This window comes from Drosophila bipectinata, chromosome 3R, assembly GCF_030179905.1.
Source record: "Drosophila bipectinata strain 14024-0381.07 chromosome 3R, DbipHiC1v2, whole genome shotgun sequence".
Classification (NCBI taxonomy): domain Eukaryota; kingdom Metazoa; phylum Arthropoda; class Insecta; order Diptera; family Drosophilidae; genus Drosophila; species Drosophila bipectinata.
Window position 1 is genome coordinate 6,098,366 of NC_091739.1, and position 16,475 is coordinate 6,114,840.

At 46.1% G+C, this 16,475-nt stretch overlaps 4 protein-coding genes across 5 annotated transcripts; 3 read left to right on the forward strand and 1 right to left on the reverse strand.

Annotated features, from left to right (window-relative positions):
- The first annotated feature begins 238 nt into the window (after positions 1–238).
- P5cr (Pyrroline 5-carboyxlate reductase) lies at positions 239–1,478 on the forward strand. Its single transcript, XM_017249712.3, has 2 exons — positions 239–1,231; positions 1,319–1,478. Exons 1-2 carry the CDS (start codon positions 453–455, stop codon positions 1,380–1,382), a joined length of 843 nt encoding a protein of 280 aa, XP_017105201.2. The 5' UTR covers positions 239–452; the 3' UTR covers positions 1,383–1,478.
- Prp18 (pre-mRNA processing factor 18) lies at positions 1,235–2,588 on the reverse strand. The gene has a single exon (XM_017249709.3). It carries the CDS (start codon positions 2,501–2,503, stop codon positions 1,481–1,483), a length of 1,023 nt encoding a protein of 340 aa, XP_017105198.1. The 5' UTR covers positions 2,504–2,588; the 3' UTR covers positions 1,235–1,480.
- Positions 2,589–2,607: 19 nt separating this feature from the next.
- On the forward strand, positions 2,608–3,747 carry LOC108131003 (coiled-coil domain-containing protein 124). The gene is made up of 3 exons (XM_017249713.3): positions 2,608–2,762; positions 2,831–3,336; positions 3,396–3,747. Exons 2-3 carry the CDS (start codon positions 2,879–2,881, stop codon positions 3,577–3,579), a joined length of 642 nt encoding a protein of 213 aa, XP_017105202.2. The 5' UTR covers positions 2,608–2,762; positions 2,831–2,878; the 3' UTR covers positions 3,580–3,747.
- A 1,216-nt stretch (positions 3,748–4,963) lies between these two features.
- On the forward strand, positions 4,964–15,833 carry LOC108131037 (proline-rich protein 36). 2 transcript variants are annotated; one of them, XM_017249763.3, is made up of 3 exons: positions 4,964–5,162; positions 10,883–13,339; positions 13,404–15,833. In XM_017249763.3, exons 2-3 carry the CDS (start codon positions 10,892–10,894, stop codon positions 15,483–15,485), a joined length of 4,530 nt encoding a protein of 1,509 aa, XP_017105252.2. In that variant the 5' UTR covers positions 4,964–5,162; positions 10,883–10,891; the 3' UTR covers positions 15,486–15,833. The 2 variants fall into 2 exon arrangements, with proteins under 2 accessions (XP_017105252.2, XP_017105254.2); XM_017249765.3 differs by lacking the exon at positions 4,964–5,162 and adding an exon at positions 5,200–5,300.
- The last annotated feature ends 642 nt before the right edge of the window (positions 15,834–16,475 follow it).

Genomic DNA, 16,475 nt, shown 5'->3' on the forward strand with positions numbered 1-16,475 from the left:
TATGAATAAAAAATTACAGAAAAAATAGATTAAATGCGTTATTTACCCAAGTGGCTTGAAAGCTTCCACTTTTTTATTAATTAGGTCTTAATAGACGATACCATTGAAATTCCGGAGTCTATTTTTATATGGAGGTATTCCATATAAAATTCTTATTGAATTATTGAATTCTTATTGAATTATAAATGTATTGGTAATGAAAAATAATATTTATCGATACCCCCTTAAAGTTCTGAAGTGTTTTCTGTAACGCCCATGCATGTGACAGCTGTTATTGATTAGAGGAGCGATAAAAATCGCTCCTCTAATCCAGCTTCACGCAAATATTGACCATACAATTGGTACTCGTGGATTCCAAGTTATCTAACAATCAATCGTTGTTTATAATCGTCAAAAGTACAGTTAAGAAGCGCTGAAAGGTCCCCTTCCCAAAAAACTTTAATATTTCAAACATGGCCAAGCTGGACGAAAGAATCGGCTTCATCGGAGGCGGAAACATGGCATTTGCCATTGGATCCGGGCTAGTGCGTTGTGGGATTGTTAAGCCCAGCCAAGTGCTGGCATCTGGACCGCACATCGAGAATCTTCAGCGCTGGCGGGACCTGGGAGCCACCACCAGTGATGATAATTGCGAAGTATTGGAGCACACAGACATTGTCTTTATTTGTGTGAAGCCCCATATGCTCGGTCCATGCACCAGCCAGCTCAAGCTCAAGCATGTTCCCTCGGCCAAAGATGCCAATAAGCTCATTGTCTCCGTGTTGGCCGGTACCAGTCTTCAAACTTTGGAGGAGAAGTTTGGCTTCATGGAGAACTCTGGTCTGAAAATAATCCGTACCATGCCCAACACATCCATGCAGGTGGGCGAAGGCTGCACAGTCTATACAGGCAACTCGCGAGTGTCGCACCATGATCTGGAGAAAGTACACCTCATGCTCAACGCCCTTGGTCTCGCCCAGCAAGTTCCAGAGACGATGATTGACGCCTGCACAGGTGTAGCGGGATGTGGTCCAGCCTTTGTTTATACCATTATTGAAGCTCTGGCAGACGGAGGCGTCAAGCAGGGTGTTCCCCGTCAAATGGCCATCCAGTTCGCTGCCCAAACATTGCTGGGAGCAGCCAAGACTGTGCTGCTCACTGGCAAGCATCCGGCGGTGCTACGCGATGAAGTTTGCTCTCCTGGCGGTGCTACCATTGTGGGAGTTCACGAGCTGGAAAAGGGAAACCTAAGGTATGTGTTCTTGGAATCAACAGATTTATTTACAAAATATTAATGTTAAAGGATCTATGAGTAACATAAAACTTGTTTTAATTTTAGGTCCACGCTCATAAACGCCGTGGAAAAGTCCTCGCAGCGGTCGGCTGAACTAGGAAAGAAATAAGTCTATGTTTTGTGTCTGATACCCAACTTTTGCTCTCTGGTGTTGATATTACAAATACGGTGTTGATATTAAAATTAAAAATAATTTACAAATGAAGTCTATTCGCGATCTTTCTTGCTGACATATTCCACGCACTTGGAGGGATCCGTTGGGAAGTACTCTTGGCATTTGGTCATCAGTCGCTTGAGGCCTTGGATATATTTGCGCTGAGTCTCGTCATTCATAACGTGGGCCACGTTTTTGGAGAAGATCTTTTCGCGACCCGTACGAGCGTGAATACCCACCATGGTGACACCAATAGGCCACGGAGCGTTGCCTATTGCCATCTCCAGATAGGCATCACTTGCCGTGATGTAGTTACGGTTGAGCAGGTGTTTGCAGATATCTCGCAGACTGTCCAGGATGTCCTCGGGCAAGGTGTGGTGCTTCAGCTTGCGGAAGAGAGGTTTCACATACTCCTTTGTCTGCGTGTAAATGACGCGCGTCATTTTCACTTTGGTGGACATTTTTTCGTGTTTGCTGTAGTTGGCTATTTGGTCGTTCCACAGTTTCAGCAAAAATGTCAGAAGTGTGATGATTACATCCATGTCGTAATCCTTGTTGCGACCCATCTTTTGAGCCATTGTCTGGATGCTTTCCCACGAAACAGTCTCGTCCAACTCTGCGAAGTCCGACTTTTTATCTTCCTTGGCGGTTGGTGTATTGGCAAACATCTCCTGCAGATAGGCGGCATCGACCTGTTCCATGGCCTCTTGGAAGTCGTTCCTGAACCCTCTGTTTGCCTCCGGCTGGGAGATCTCGCACTGGCGCAACCTCTCGAAGGCTTCTGGCTCTGTTTCTCCGAATATGAGAATGGGTTCGCCTCGTTCCCTGAGTCGTCGGATAACTTCCGTGCGGGGCAGGATGTTTTGGCCATCGGCTACAAAGCTGTAGGCGCCCTCGCTTGTTTGGCCCTTTGCCTCCACAGATTCTTGCTTCTTGTAGCCCACTTTTTGCAGAACTTCTTCTGTGTCCTTAGCGTTGAGATCGCCGCGCCTAAAATACTTTTTTTTATCGTCCACCAGCTGCTTTTGCTCGAGAAGCTTTCGCTTGCGAGCTATTTCTGCCTTGAGAATATCCATTACGCGGTATTTGTAAATATTTCTCAATTTGTAAACAATAAATAAATTTCCAGGGATGGCGTAGTTTCAGTCTAGTATTAACTGGTATTTTTAAAGAGACGCTTTGGTAGTTTTCTCTAGCTGGGCACACATAATTACCAGTAGTCAGCTGTTGAGCTGTCAGGGTTGCCAGGGTTGAGCCTGTTCCTTGATTTTTGACGACAGAGAATTTTTCTGCAGCGCCCGTCGAAAACAAATATTTCTTCCGTTTTAACGCGAGGTATGGAACTGTCCTTATTGAAATTTCTATTTTCGTGTGTTTCACATATTTACCATCCTTCCTTGCAGAACCAAATTGAGTTTGTTTTCCTTCAAAGCCTTCAATTTTACGACAATATGCCGAAGAAAATGGGAATCAACTCGAAGGCCGTGGAGGCCCGAGAGAGGAAGGATGCAACGAAGAAGGCGACGCAGGAGAAGAAAGCCCGGGAGGCGGAGGACCGATTATGGAAAGACGATGACAAAAACTTGGCCAAAAAGCAACAGCGAAAGGAAGAGGAGGAGCGCAAGAAGGCGGAAGCCCTCAGGCGGAAGGCTGAGTCCAAAGCTCTGCTTGACCAGGAAATGAGCTCCATCAACACCCAGCGCAAACAGCCACTTGCCAAGATAAACCGCCAGCAAATCCTCGAGGAAATGGAGAAGAAGCAACGTGTAATCGACGCCATCAACGAAGCCAACAAACCGGCGGCGACACGAGTAGTGGTCCAAAGCACAGTCGTTGAGGAGAACCTCAACCGTTCCTTGGCCGATACCGATGTGGCCACAAACATTGACCAGGCTTTGGTGGTGCTAAAGTGAGTGGGCAGCTTCTGTAATATTGTTCAATCAATACTTATTATATTTTTCTTACCAGTATCAATGAGGGAGAGGACCAGCATCCAGAAAAGAGGATGCGTGCCGCCTACAAGACTTTCGAGTCTAACAATCTACCCCGCATTAAGGCCGAGAACCCATCGCTCCGCATGTCCCAATGGAAGCAACTCCTAATGAAAGAGTGGAACAAATCACCCGACAACCCTTTTAACCAGGTGCGATAAGATCCGGTAGACCACACCTCCCCTTATGAGGAGTGAGCATACTCTAGTGACTGGTTACTTCCCAGCAGTAAACAAACAAATCAAACGGATCGGATTCAAATTTGGATTGTACGCAGGACTTAGTTTCTATATAAAGTTGAGCACAGAATAAATTTATTTATTTATTAAGTTTTATAGAGTGCTCTGATTTAATTACGTTCATAAGTAATGTAATAATAATGATAGGAAATGGTTGAATCACAGAATTTCAAAGGTATTGATAAGACATAGGCTTCTTTATTTTAAGGCAAAAGTGTAAAGCCATTTGGTCAAGTCATCCAGCCTTTATCGACAGAAAGTTCAAATTATATAGACGCCTAGAACCTATTCGTATTTTTATTTGTGCATTACAACTTGTAAACATTTGGGCTTTCAAGACCGAATCAAACTACCTCAACGGGAGATATATATAATTATAGAAACTCTTTGAAGCTGATATTACAATTTCGTTATATAACAAATCAGCAAATCGGACGAGTAAACATTGGCCAGGAGTTGTTGAGTCTACAAGCGATACCCAACAGCTTTCCACTGCTTATTTAATGCCCAATTTTTATTCGCCACCGCTTAAAAACTTTGTGGCCCTGATCCGATTCCGGTTGCGTTTGGTGAATGAAGTAATTACAAGTATTGCTTTGATTGCTGTTGTCGTTCCATCGTTTTGTCCATCGCTTTTTTCTGTGGTGCAAAATAGAGAGAATAATAAGTGCTTCCGCTTTCACTGCCTGCTGCTTGGAAGTTTGGTGGCGTTTCTTCTGAGCCACCAAAATATTTTTGTTTGGCCGGTTCGGCAGCGCCTTCTTTCCTCAACTGCACGTAACATCAGCCAGTTAAATATGTGCTTAAAGTCATTAGGCACCTGCTTTTTTCGCATTAAATTTGATTTTATATAAGATATTAGGGCTTAATTGAGCGATTTTCTAAATAAAAAGCGTTTTCTTTTGACTTTATTTCTCGGCTTGGTCAGCTTTCATTTGAGACCTCAATGGCTTGCTGTGGCGTTTAAAAGTTCTGCGTATCTATGTTTGTTTCGGATTGGCAGGTATTTCAGTGTATGATGGTTAAAATAGATTTGGGCAATGGGACTAAAGCCGTTATCTGTTTTATAATGCTCACAGCATAGATAATTCGGAAGCGGCTCATAAATGTCCGGATTGCATTCGACAATTAAAAAGTTCCACTGCAGTAGCTCGGCTTTTTGAATTTCCACCACCTGTTACCTGGCAGTTACCGGCGGCTCTGTTAACCGTTTCCAACCGCTGATACCCGTTTCTTCTGCGGCTGCTGCTGATGTCGCTGTCTCTGGCCATGCTTTCTTTTTAATAAAAATTTCTTTTGTCGCCGAGCAACTTCATTCAGTGCCAGGCCGTCGAAGGCAACGGACGCGACGTCGTGAGCTTCTTTGGAGAATTCTTCCGCGAGAGAAATGCAAATGCTATAGGCTGAAAAGCATTATTGAACCTGAGAGAAAAGAAAAGTGCGAGACGTGTTTGGAAAATTGAATCGAATTTCGTACGGCATCGGCAACGGAAATCGCAAAAACGGTAATTTGTGTGTAGTCTCAGTACCTTTCTCTCCGTGTGTGTTTTGTGGCTCTGTGAACTTTATTATTTAAACAAAAGAATTGAAAACAAACAGTTTATTTGTGGAATATTTGAACAAGGATATCAACCGTTTTACGGGTGAGGTTTGTGGGTTAAGCGGTTAGGAATGCATGTCGGCCATTACGGTTACAGCTAATTAGCATGCTGCACTCGACAAAAACGGGGAAGACGACCCAGCCAACTGCAGCTGCTGGTCACCGGCTGGAAATCAGGGCAAGCCCAACAACCCACTCGAGTTTGTGCCCTAAGTCTTTTGTTCGAGACTTCTTCACTCGCTGCGTCTGTTTTTTTTTTTTGCCGTCGGCCACCCTTGCACATCTGCAAAATGGCACTTGACGCAAAAACTTGCTCAGCTTTCAGTAGAACAATTATGTGTAATAAGCAACTGCTGGTCACAAGAAATACCTTTTATTTTTGTCCGCATCTGGCTGACTTACTTTCAAGTCGTCAAATTCGCTTGACCTATTTGGTAATTGACGCTAAAATGTCTACGAAATTCCGCTTTTCGCTAACCAAAATGTGGCTAGGTTCATTGACCATCATTGGCGTTATGTAAAGTACTGTAAATGAAATTCTGGTAATGAATTCGAATGAGATCCGCGATTGGTTGCGTGTTGGCTACGATCTTGGTTATTATGCACTGGGCTCCCGCGGCGGATTATTCAATACACAGACGAGGAGATAACGAGATCAATTGGCGGGCAACCGTTAGTTAATTTATTACTTTCACAAAAGGTCGGAACAGCGTTCCCAAAAGGAGTCATCCGCCTGATTTATAGTCATCGGCAGCGGCCTAAATTGGCAAGCCGGCCGACGGACCAGAATCGTACTATATTGTTGGCTATAAGCGGACTCAGAATCAGAAAGAGAAACAGAACTTGGAGCCAACCCATTTACTTGATGGCACGCGCGGGCGCAGTTGCAATAGCAATTTATATTGCGATTGCTATTCCATTAACCAGCCGACTGAGCCAAAAAGCCAAGTGACCATAAAAGAGCTGGAAGAGGGAGCAGGCCTAAACCGAATTACCTATGAGCGTTCCCCCGTTCAAGATCTGGCCGAATAAGGCATTTTCTTCCTTGCCGAGGAAGTCACACTCTACCACCAAAAACGAACTGACAGCCTTGAAAGATTTATTGGCTTCCCAGGCCCGGAGACGTGAGGTGATTCTGCTCTGCAAATGGGCTACATGCAGCCCCGAACATAGTCAATCATCGCCCGGTTATCTGTGCTATCGCGGCTCGCTGAATTTGTCTTTTTAGCCAGCTATCCTCGGCACTTTCCTTTTTATTTGAGCCTACAGACTCGTGCTGCTACACTCGGAGAATTATCTTTGAAATATTTTCAAATTATTCATTTAGCCCCAACTGCAAATTATAATATTTTAAAATGAAATTTTTAAATTTCTATGCACCTGCACTTTTGCGGCGTTTAGCTCCATCGCCATGGCTGTCACTCAACGCTGGTGTGTACGCTTTTTCTTTAAATCAGCACTTGAACAGCGCCGCCAGTTTCCATTTGATTGTTCGGACAGTAATTTAATAATAGCATTTCCATTGTAAAATTTATATCGCTTGCTCATGTGTGCTGCGCATAATTTCCTCGTGCGGTGCCATAAGTTGTTGTAAATTTCGTCTGGCGTCGACTTCATTAAATCCAATATAATAGCAACAAATTCAAGTTTCCGAGATTGTGTGTGTGGCATTTGAAGTGCTCTTGGCTTGAACTTCACACTCTGGCGCGGAGGCAAGCTCAAATTTCACCATTTCTCTTTGAAGAACCTGCGAATGCGTATTATAATTAAGATTTGAGGCACGTTGCCTTGACTTTCGTTGCCAATTCATAGACGCGGTCGCTAGCTATTTTGGTTTATTGATTTTCAGTTTTTAGTTATTCGTCGTTATTCGTTTTTATTTTGTTTATTTTGTGGGCAAAAGAATTCCGCCTGATTTGGCCAATGGGGTTATGCATTTCTATATGCTAATCACCATTTAGCATGTGGGCGTCACTTTCTTTCTTCGACGGCGAGAGAGCGGAAATCCGATTTAAGCCATGGCTCACGGATTTCCTTGGCCATGGGTGTTTTGGGAATTCGCTCGAAATCACTCGAGATTGCACCACTCAAATGACTCACGGGGCTGTAGCCAAGGTGTGTGCACTTGGCACTATTCGTAAATACCACGCCGCGGAGATCAGCCCCGGGATTTGTGAGTGAGTGTGTGGCCAAGAGCGATTACGCACCTTAAAAAGTGAAATTTGTCTCGCATTTTCGTTTTTCGCCAGAAAGAAATGCAAATTAATTCCAATGACTAATTCCAGGTGGTCATGGAATAAAAAGGCTTGGGGTCATCTAAATGAATGTAGCTTTATGAATGATTTCTAAAACAAATTTTTTGAAGTTTTTAAAAGTCCATTTAAATGCATAATAGCTCTCATAAAAGAAAACCCTAATCCCGAAAATATATGCACATTTTTGTTGTTGCATTCGAATATCTTGGCGAGAGTGGGATGCCAAAAACATAGGGTTTCCTCAACGAAGACCAGCCTTCGTCCACATTCCATCGTACTCGCCATTGACTGTTTGTCCAATGATCGTTAACGGGGTCAGCTACGTACACGGGTTTCTGTTTCTGCCCGCTTCTCCCGCGGCAGCCGTTGTTGGTTTTCAGTTTTTGTACCCCGGATGGGGTCTGGTCTCTTGGCTTGGTCCGGCCTGGCTGATTCACAGAAGAAATAAACAAAAAACGTGAGCCAGACCGCCGGTCGGCTGGCAACTCTTCGACAGCGACTGCAAGAAGGTATTTGTGGATTACAACAAGTTGCCTCACATACAACCAAAAATTTCACTGATTTTAATTATTTTTATTTTGCGTCCTACCGTTCTGGTTTGGCTACTTTGCCGCTTGTGCGTTTCTTTCGCTTGCGGTTAAAGTTGAGGCATAAATTCGTTAAGCCATAAATAATTCTCTCTGGCGCCGCACCACATCGCGCAGCACCACTCAGAAGCTGAGCGAGAAATTTTTGGCTGCCAAAAGTGAAAGTTGCAGCTGCTGCGGCTGCTGGCCATGCCATTGAAAGAAATATAAGAAACGTAGGAAAGCGCTGGACCCCTCGCCGATCTTCGCCCTGGTAAATCAGCTTGCCAGAGACAGTTTAGAGCCCAGTCTAGAGGTCTGGTCTCCGAACTTTGTCTAATGACCCTGCTGCTGGCTATACTACCGCTCTTTGTCAACAATGGCCCCGGGGGGGAATTAAGTATTTAAGTATTTTCGTTATTATGTGTTTCGTTTTGTAGTTGTAATTATGTTTACCACGCTTTTGATTGCTACTATTTCTGTGCCATTAAAAATTACACCTAATTGCTGTGGTCCGTAATAGACGTGCGACTTTTTCGGGGTGTCTTCTTTTCTTTTAAGAGTGACACCTCGCAGCGGGCGGGATTGAGGAAAGTTATGGTGTTTATGAGCTTTGCCATTATAATTGTGGGAACTGCGGGCGAAATGAGTTAATCTTCAACCACGGCCAATTGTGTAATGTGAAAGTAAAAGGTGACAAGGAAGTGATAACCCAATAATCCTCTGAAGACTTCCTTTGAAAGGAACTGGGTCAGTTGGCGTTGCCGAAGCGGTTCAATGAACCCTGAATATCTCGGCGTGCCACCAAGGCAACAGACTATAACTCGTTTTTGTATTTAAATTTAATTAAATTAGCACTTTCTACACGACAAGAAAGCCTCCGCGCCTCGTATATTGAATAATAATTACAAACAATTAGCACAGTGACCCAGATGCGTAAATTATGAAAATGAAAATGTTGCCTTCGCCAGTGGCGGTGGTGGTGGCCGCCCAGAAATTCCTTTGGCGACATTCATAATGGAAAGTGGCAATCAACCGTGGCTAATCTGATCTGCATGGAATGGCTGCGATGTGCAATGAAAAGCACGTTCGCGTTTTCAACGGCTTGTCAACAAGACAAGACAAGAAGTTTGTGTCTTAAGTCTTTCGTTTGCCGCACACATGGAGGCCAGCGCGTGCTATTAAACGTTCGACGAAACGAATGACAGGTTTTTATTTGCCATGCGGGCATCTGCAATCAGGACGCTCCGGAGTAGATTCTTTAACAGCTACTACTGTCTCAGATTCTTCTTCGGCTTCTCTTCTGGCAGGTTGATCTTTTTTATTAGCATACTGATAAAAGCGAACGTGTTGTCGGGCCAGTTGGGTATTTGTCTGTGTAAGACGTGGACATTAAAAAATGATGGAAAAAGTAAACAAGTTCCTAAATTGTGACCCAATTACCCAGTTAGCCAGTCTACTGATACAGGTTCTAGTTTGTTGGCTTTATGAATTGCTTGCCAAATTGAGCCAAGAATTTGCATAACACTTTGTCTGGCTTTCAAGAATATTAAAAGGTACACTGGCCAATCCATTGACAATTCGAATGAAAGTTGGTAACACAACGAGCCGCAAATAAAAGTCGCAATTGTTTCGGTTGCTCGTGCCACATGCAGCATGCAATCGAGAGGAAATCTAGACCATAATAATAACCAGCCACGGCAATTGCCGCAATTGCACTTTCATTTGAGATTCTTGCGGCTCGTATACGAACCATGTTGGCCAAAACGACTCAGATACCCCCAGCCAGCCACAGCTCTTTGAATAAATTTCTACTGGCCCGCTTGATTGACGGGCCGATGCGATTAGCTCGCTCCTTGACTTTGGAGCAGTGTTTTTGACATTGATGTTGCTTTTTCTACCGATGCTGGTGAGTCAGTCATAATTAGCGTTGGGTATTTTGGCTGGGTGACACTATCGATGTATTTTGATTGAATGAAAGTTGAATTGGGTTTTTGAAAGTGAATTTCTGTCACGGCAGAAGACCTGGCCAAACCGAATCGTATCGAATCGAATCGAAACGAAGAGCTTCAAATCGAAAGCACAGTGGGCCCACTCGAACTTGGATTTCTTTGTGGCGGCAGAATATTGGAAAGCATTAGACAATAGCCAGCAAGATTGTTGGTCAGGCTAGGTTGTCGGTTGGCATTTGGCTTGTTTGACATAACCACCACAATGGGCAACCACAACGAGCAACAACTCCCAGACGGGTTTTCCACTCGGTGCAAAAACTGGCTGCTCACATTTGGTAAAATTTCACTTTTTCCTTTTATTTGCTTGCTGGCCTCAACTTAAACTGATGCTGCAGCAGCTGCTTTTTATGAAAATCAAAGCGATCTCGCCCAGTAATACACATTCGCGGGCGCAATTCACACTCGGCATTCGAATAGTACTGGCTCTTTGTTTTGGCCAAAACACTTCTCGCCCAGAAGCAGACACGGTCATGTCTCAATTAAACCAACCTACGGTGCTCGGTCCGCTGACAAATTGCAGTTGCTGATGCTGCTGCTGCTGCTGCTGTGGTTGCTGTTGATTTTTCTGTTGGTGTCGGGATTCGGATACCAGGCAGAAAACATCAGCAATCTCGGTCAGCAACTGGCTGCAATTTTCGCACCATAAACGTGGAAGCGGTTCGTTGTCAAAGCTTTTGAAGTGACAGCGGCCTTGTGGAGATTTTGAAAACAAGAGTGGTTTCTGTTTGGGCGGAAGGTCTAGTCAGTCGACGATTCAAATTAAAGCGTTTCTTTCTCTTTTTTTCGTTTCAGGCGATCAAAATGAGCGGCAGCTACAGCATCGGTTTGGTGCTGTTGGTGGCCCTGCTGAGTGGGACAGCCAAGGTTAGCGGAGAATCAACCACAGAGACTCCTTCGGCCCTGCTGCCTCTGGAGGCCAGAAACGCCGATGTGTCTGGCGAGGAAGACGTAATCTCCACCAGTTACGTACTGCCCAATCAGATTTTCAACGAGGGAAAGCCCTATTATGCTCGTCAGGATCCCATATCAGGGCAGCTGGACTTTAGCGCCAAGAAACCAGCGGGAATTCAGCCAGAGGTCAATGAAGTAGTGGACCCTGACGAGAAAGTGGTGCTGAGTGGGGCCAGTTCACCCAATATTCATGACTTCCTGAACCTGCCAGTTAAATACTCCTCGTCAAAGTTCGTCTATCCCCTGGTTTCCAGCTCGTATGCCAATCTTAAGTATCAGGGCAGCAACAAGAATTATATGACAAACAAGAAGCCGACCTCGGTTGTGGCTCCAGTCACCCCGCCTCCGCCCAGCTATCACAGCTCCAACTATTTCACGGTCCCAACTACGAAACTTACTGCTGTGACTCCCACTGCCGGGGCTTACTATCCAAGCAGCAGCACTACTAGCTCCACTTCTACCACGACAACTACAACCACTGCCGCGGCAACTACCACTCGAGGAACTTTGCCGCCGAGGAGACCTAGCCCCACTACCACAACAACAACAGAGGCCACCAGTCCAGCTGCCAAATATACAACTACTTCGCGCAGACCGATTCCGATAGCAGCTTCCACCACGCCACAGCCCCCACGTACCAGCACCACCCGTAGAAAGTTTGTTCCCACCAAGAAGTACTCACCGACAGTGCCCAGTAGGCCTCCATTTGTCCAAGAGGATCAGCGTCCGGTAAAATCGTCGCCAAGACCGACACCTAGCAGCAATGACGTGTCCTTGACCACCCACCACGCTACACCCCAGGCGCCGATATTCCCCACAGAGCCAGCTACCACCACTAAGATGTTTACAACCTCGAGCACGAGTCCGCCTGTGGTTTTCACAGAAGGTCCGACCCCTCCACCTGCCTTCAGTCCGATTCCCGGAACTGGTATCCCCAACTTGGATCCAGCGGATGTGTACCATACACTGGGGCAGAAGAACACGCAGGCCGAAGAGCAACAGCAACAACAGCTGGAGAAGCAGCAGCACCTCCAGCAACAGCAGCAATATCAGGAGCAACAATACCAGCAGCAGCAATATCAGTTGCAATTGGAAAAGCAGCAACAGCAAAAGCAGAAACACCCCTACCAGCAACAACTGGAAAAGCAACAACAGCAGCAGCATTTGGTGGAGCAACAGCAACAGTATTTGCAACAGCAACACCAACAGCAGCAACTCCAACCACAGCCACCTAATCAGCCGCAGATTCCTGTACCTTCCAAGCCCCCAATGAGTCTTAGTGACATTTTCAACAGTCTGGCAGAAGAGGAGTCCAATGTGGCTCACAATTATCAGCAGAATCAAGGCTTTGACGCCCAGGGCAACCTCATTGAACCTATTGCTCCATCTAAGCCATCGCCCTTCGCCATGCAACAGCCCGGAGGTCAAGTATCCCAGCCACAGCGTCCCATTCCTAAAGATCAGAAGGTGATCTCTGGCAGCCAGGAGAACTTCAGCAACGAATACGTGTCCTACCAGGTGCAGCAACCAAATATGATGCAGTACCGACCGGCGCCAGGTCAAATCAATAACGTGGTCATCTCACCTGGTCAGCAGTCGGCATCGTTTGTCCTTGGTAGTCAAGTGCAGCAGGTGAGCGTGGGACACCCAAGTGTGGAAAAGGAGCCGCTTTTTGCGAAGGACACGCCCGGAGTGCAGTATGGTCAGGTGATTAACGAGGACATTGGCAACATCAAGCGACCGGCAAAGGAACCAGCACCACCGACAAGCTTCCAGCAAATGCCAAATGTGCAGCAGAACTCAAATTTCCATCAAAACGGAAATTTACCAACTGCAGCAGCTCCTTCTTACCAAGAACCACCACCAGAAGCTCCCAGTCCGTATCAGCAGTTGCCGTTGATTGGTTCCAACAAGCGACCATCCAAGAAACCACAAGCTAAGCCTGTTAAGGAACAGACCCCTCCGACTTACCCACAATCTTCCACGCCTCCGCAAGCACCTCCTACTCCTCCAGCAGAACCTCAGGGCGATGAAACCAAGGAACTTCTCGTATCCACCAACATCCGATTCCCGGCTCAGGGTGAGGAGTCAGTGGAGCTAGCCTCTTCGGCGGTAATGCCGGGCCCACCAGCCGGACCTCACATCAATGGCCACGCTCAACCCCTCAGCTTGCAGCAGATTCAGAACTCGAACCCCGTTGTTTTCCCCAAGATACAGGACGAAGTGGCACCAGGTGGTGCCAATGTGCAGATCCAGCAGCATGAGGTGGTAAATCTTAACCAGCAAAAACCAGCATTGGTGAGTGACTATACATTGCAATAGCTAGACGATTATTTTATTATACACTATTTTAAATCTTTAGAAATTCCCTTCCCAGCAGCCAAGTCATGGTGACCAGCCGTCGCAGAATATGGAGCCACCACCACGATACCCGACCACCTTGGCAGGACCGCATGCACCTCCGACTCCTGGAAAACGTCCGCTTGGCCCACCTCCTCCATTCCACAATGAGTTTAACCGCAAGCCCCAGAACGGCCCGCGGCCCAACAACCTGCCAAACATACTGCCACAGTTTCGACCAAATGCCAAGATCTCTAGCGGGCATCCACCGGCCTTGAAGCAGGAGCCGGGAAACATCAGACTGCCACAGCAGCAACAGCCACAACGTCCATACAATCCATCTGTGCCCCCGCACTTTGCGCATCGTCGCCAGCCATTGCCGCAGCAACAGATGCTGCACAAACGCTATCCCATGAATCGTATTTCGGAGTACCCGGTCGGCCCTGGGCCAGGAGGCGAAGTCAACAGGAGAGTTTACAGACTGCCCCCTTACGGAGGCCAAAACATGCCCTACCATCCCGATCAAATGTACCCAAGGCGACCCCACGGTCCTGGCCCGCTGAGATCCGTTGATGGCTACCTTGCAGAGCGCCATGCTCCTTCGGCGGCAGCAGAACCCTACAAAACAATCGATCCCGAAGCTGCGGCAGATTTCGAGGAAGAGGATCTGGTGATTAACGATCCGCCACAGCCAGTGACTCCGGCCAAAGATCGTACGGGCGTAGAAGACACTAAACTGGAGCCAGTGGTAACACTGCAGATGCTACAGTCACAGAAGAAGGCAGTTAGCCTGCCTGGTGATGATACCGGAGCTGGAGAGATCCAAGTTACGGCCGACAACGATCCTCAAGAAGCAGAGGCCTCAAAGCTAAGCCAGCAGAAATTGGACCCCAGCAGACTGTATGTTGTTTTCCCAATGAAGGGAGCCGAAAAAGGTCAGATGCAGGGAGAAGCACCTTCTGCCCCAGCAGAATACCAAAACACACCTTTCTCCGTGATTCGTGATCAGCCGCAAGAACCGATCCTGAAGAACAAAAAGCCTCAATCTCTGCAGCAGCATAACAAGGCCCAACCACTGCCTCCTAAAGAAAAGTTCCCGTATCCCATCGAGAAGCCCGATCCATCGTTTACGGAACTCAACCCCGGTTCCCAGGCAGCTGTGCCGGGGGTACTTGTTGCACCAAGGATCATCACCGGAGCTATGGGATCTGGCACAGAAACGCCCATTGCTATTGCCTACACGCCCACAGAACCAAGTGTCTTCCGCCGCGATCAGGGTCAGAAATTCTCCAATATCAACCTCGCCACGTCAGTTATTAATGAGATTCGTCAGGATACCCAAACTGAAGAAGGACTGAGCAGCGACTTTGATCTTCGGGGTCAAAACTTTGAGAAGGACTTTATGGCTCCGTTTTACCCGAGTGTGAGTCTGGGTGGTGATGCCAGTGGAGCTGCTGCAGTGAATCCGGCAGCGCCAAGCAACTGGAACATAGTTCCCTCCACCACAGATCAGGGAATCTTTGAGAAAAATAAAATAAATAGGGCCGATTTGGATGAAACAGAGGAGAAGAAAGTGGCCGAAGAGTCGGTCACGGCCAGCGCATTAACGGCGGAAAAGAATTCGGACATGGATAGTTTCCAGCCACAACTGCAGGGTGGTTTCAAGCCCATCTATCCACCAGGATACAAGCATGTGGAGCAAATCGAGCAGGATGAGATTGCTGGCGCCAAGAATGCGGCTCAAGACCAACCACAAGCAATGCCACTTGTGGGAACCACAACAAAGCCAGTGCTTCTAGCCAGCAGTTCAACCTCAACGTCCTCTTTTTCTTCCACAAGCACCACAACCTCTACGACTCAGCAACCTGGGGTAACAAAATCTGAGGACTCTGCTTTCACCAGCACCACCAATTCACCAGCCGAGAGTCCGAAGCCAACGCAACGCAAGAAGTCCACCTTTGAAACGAGTCTAGCGGCTCTTCTCTTCGGGGACGAAAATGAGGACGAGGAAGATGGAGCTCGCAAGTCAGCGGAGCTGCCAAAGGCCCAGGCCGGACCCCGGAATGTGCCCCGCATGGGTCCCAGGAGTCTGAAGCTTAGATAAAACCCACATAATCTATTTTAGTCCATACTTAGTTCGTATTATTTATTCGAAGTTTATGAGACATCCAGGGCACGATAATGATGGAAAGGATGTTCAACTTAGAGGTTAACGATGTGGTAATCTAGTTCTGTTCTACAGCTTATCGTAGGTAATAAGCTCACCATCCAGATATATAGACCATGACCACCAACAAACCGCAATCCCAGCGACTTTTGCGAGTCTGATTTGAAAAGCGCATTTAAGGACTTTCTCATTGGACTCCCGAATCGTCGAAAACGCGATAAAAGCTTTTGTATTCTGTTTAACAAAAATCTAAAATAGTAATCACAGCAGAACAGTGTACCAATGTAGAATAAATGGAAAATAAACATAGATTTATTAAAATAAAACGCTTTTTGTTTTTCAATAAAATTGTAATCCATATTTTGAAAATAATTGGTTGTAATTGGTTAAGGTTTCATCATCATTCTTGACTTCAAATAAGGTAGTCCCAATCAAAAATTATTTTAAAATCAAACCCCTTATCTCGGTACAAATTTTTTTGTCACGGGCCTTACCGTCTGTACCTACCGCCGATATAAGAATTATTATCTTGTAACGTCCTTGTTTTAATGGTGCGTCAATGCCAAATTGTAAATTCAACAGATATGGGTCCATTATTAGCGTTGTCTGGTTTAAAATATAGATAAGGTGGTGGATTCAGTTTAGCTGTCTGTTTAATACTTACTCCAGGTAGGGGACATACTTTCTGAACATATTCGGCATTTACAACATATTTAGTCCAAAATTTGTACCAAAATTGTTTGGGGTCGAACATGGAGACGCAAAAATCCTTATATTTGATATTAAGAACTGTTGATTGCCAACTTCCACGATCAAAGTAGGAAACTGAACACGAAGCCTGAAATTCCTGTATGAATCACATAGTAACAAAAGCGTTTTTCCACTTACCTCTATTCGATCTTTAGGATCTATGTCCCACCAAAAAGT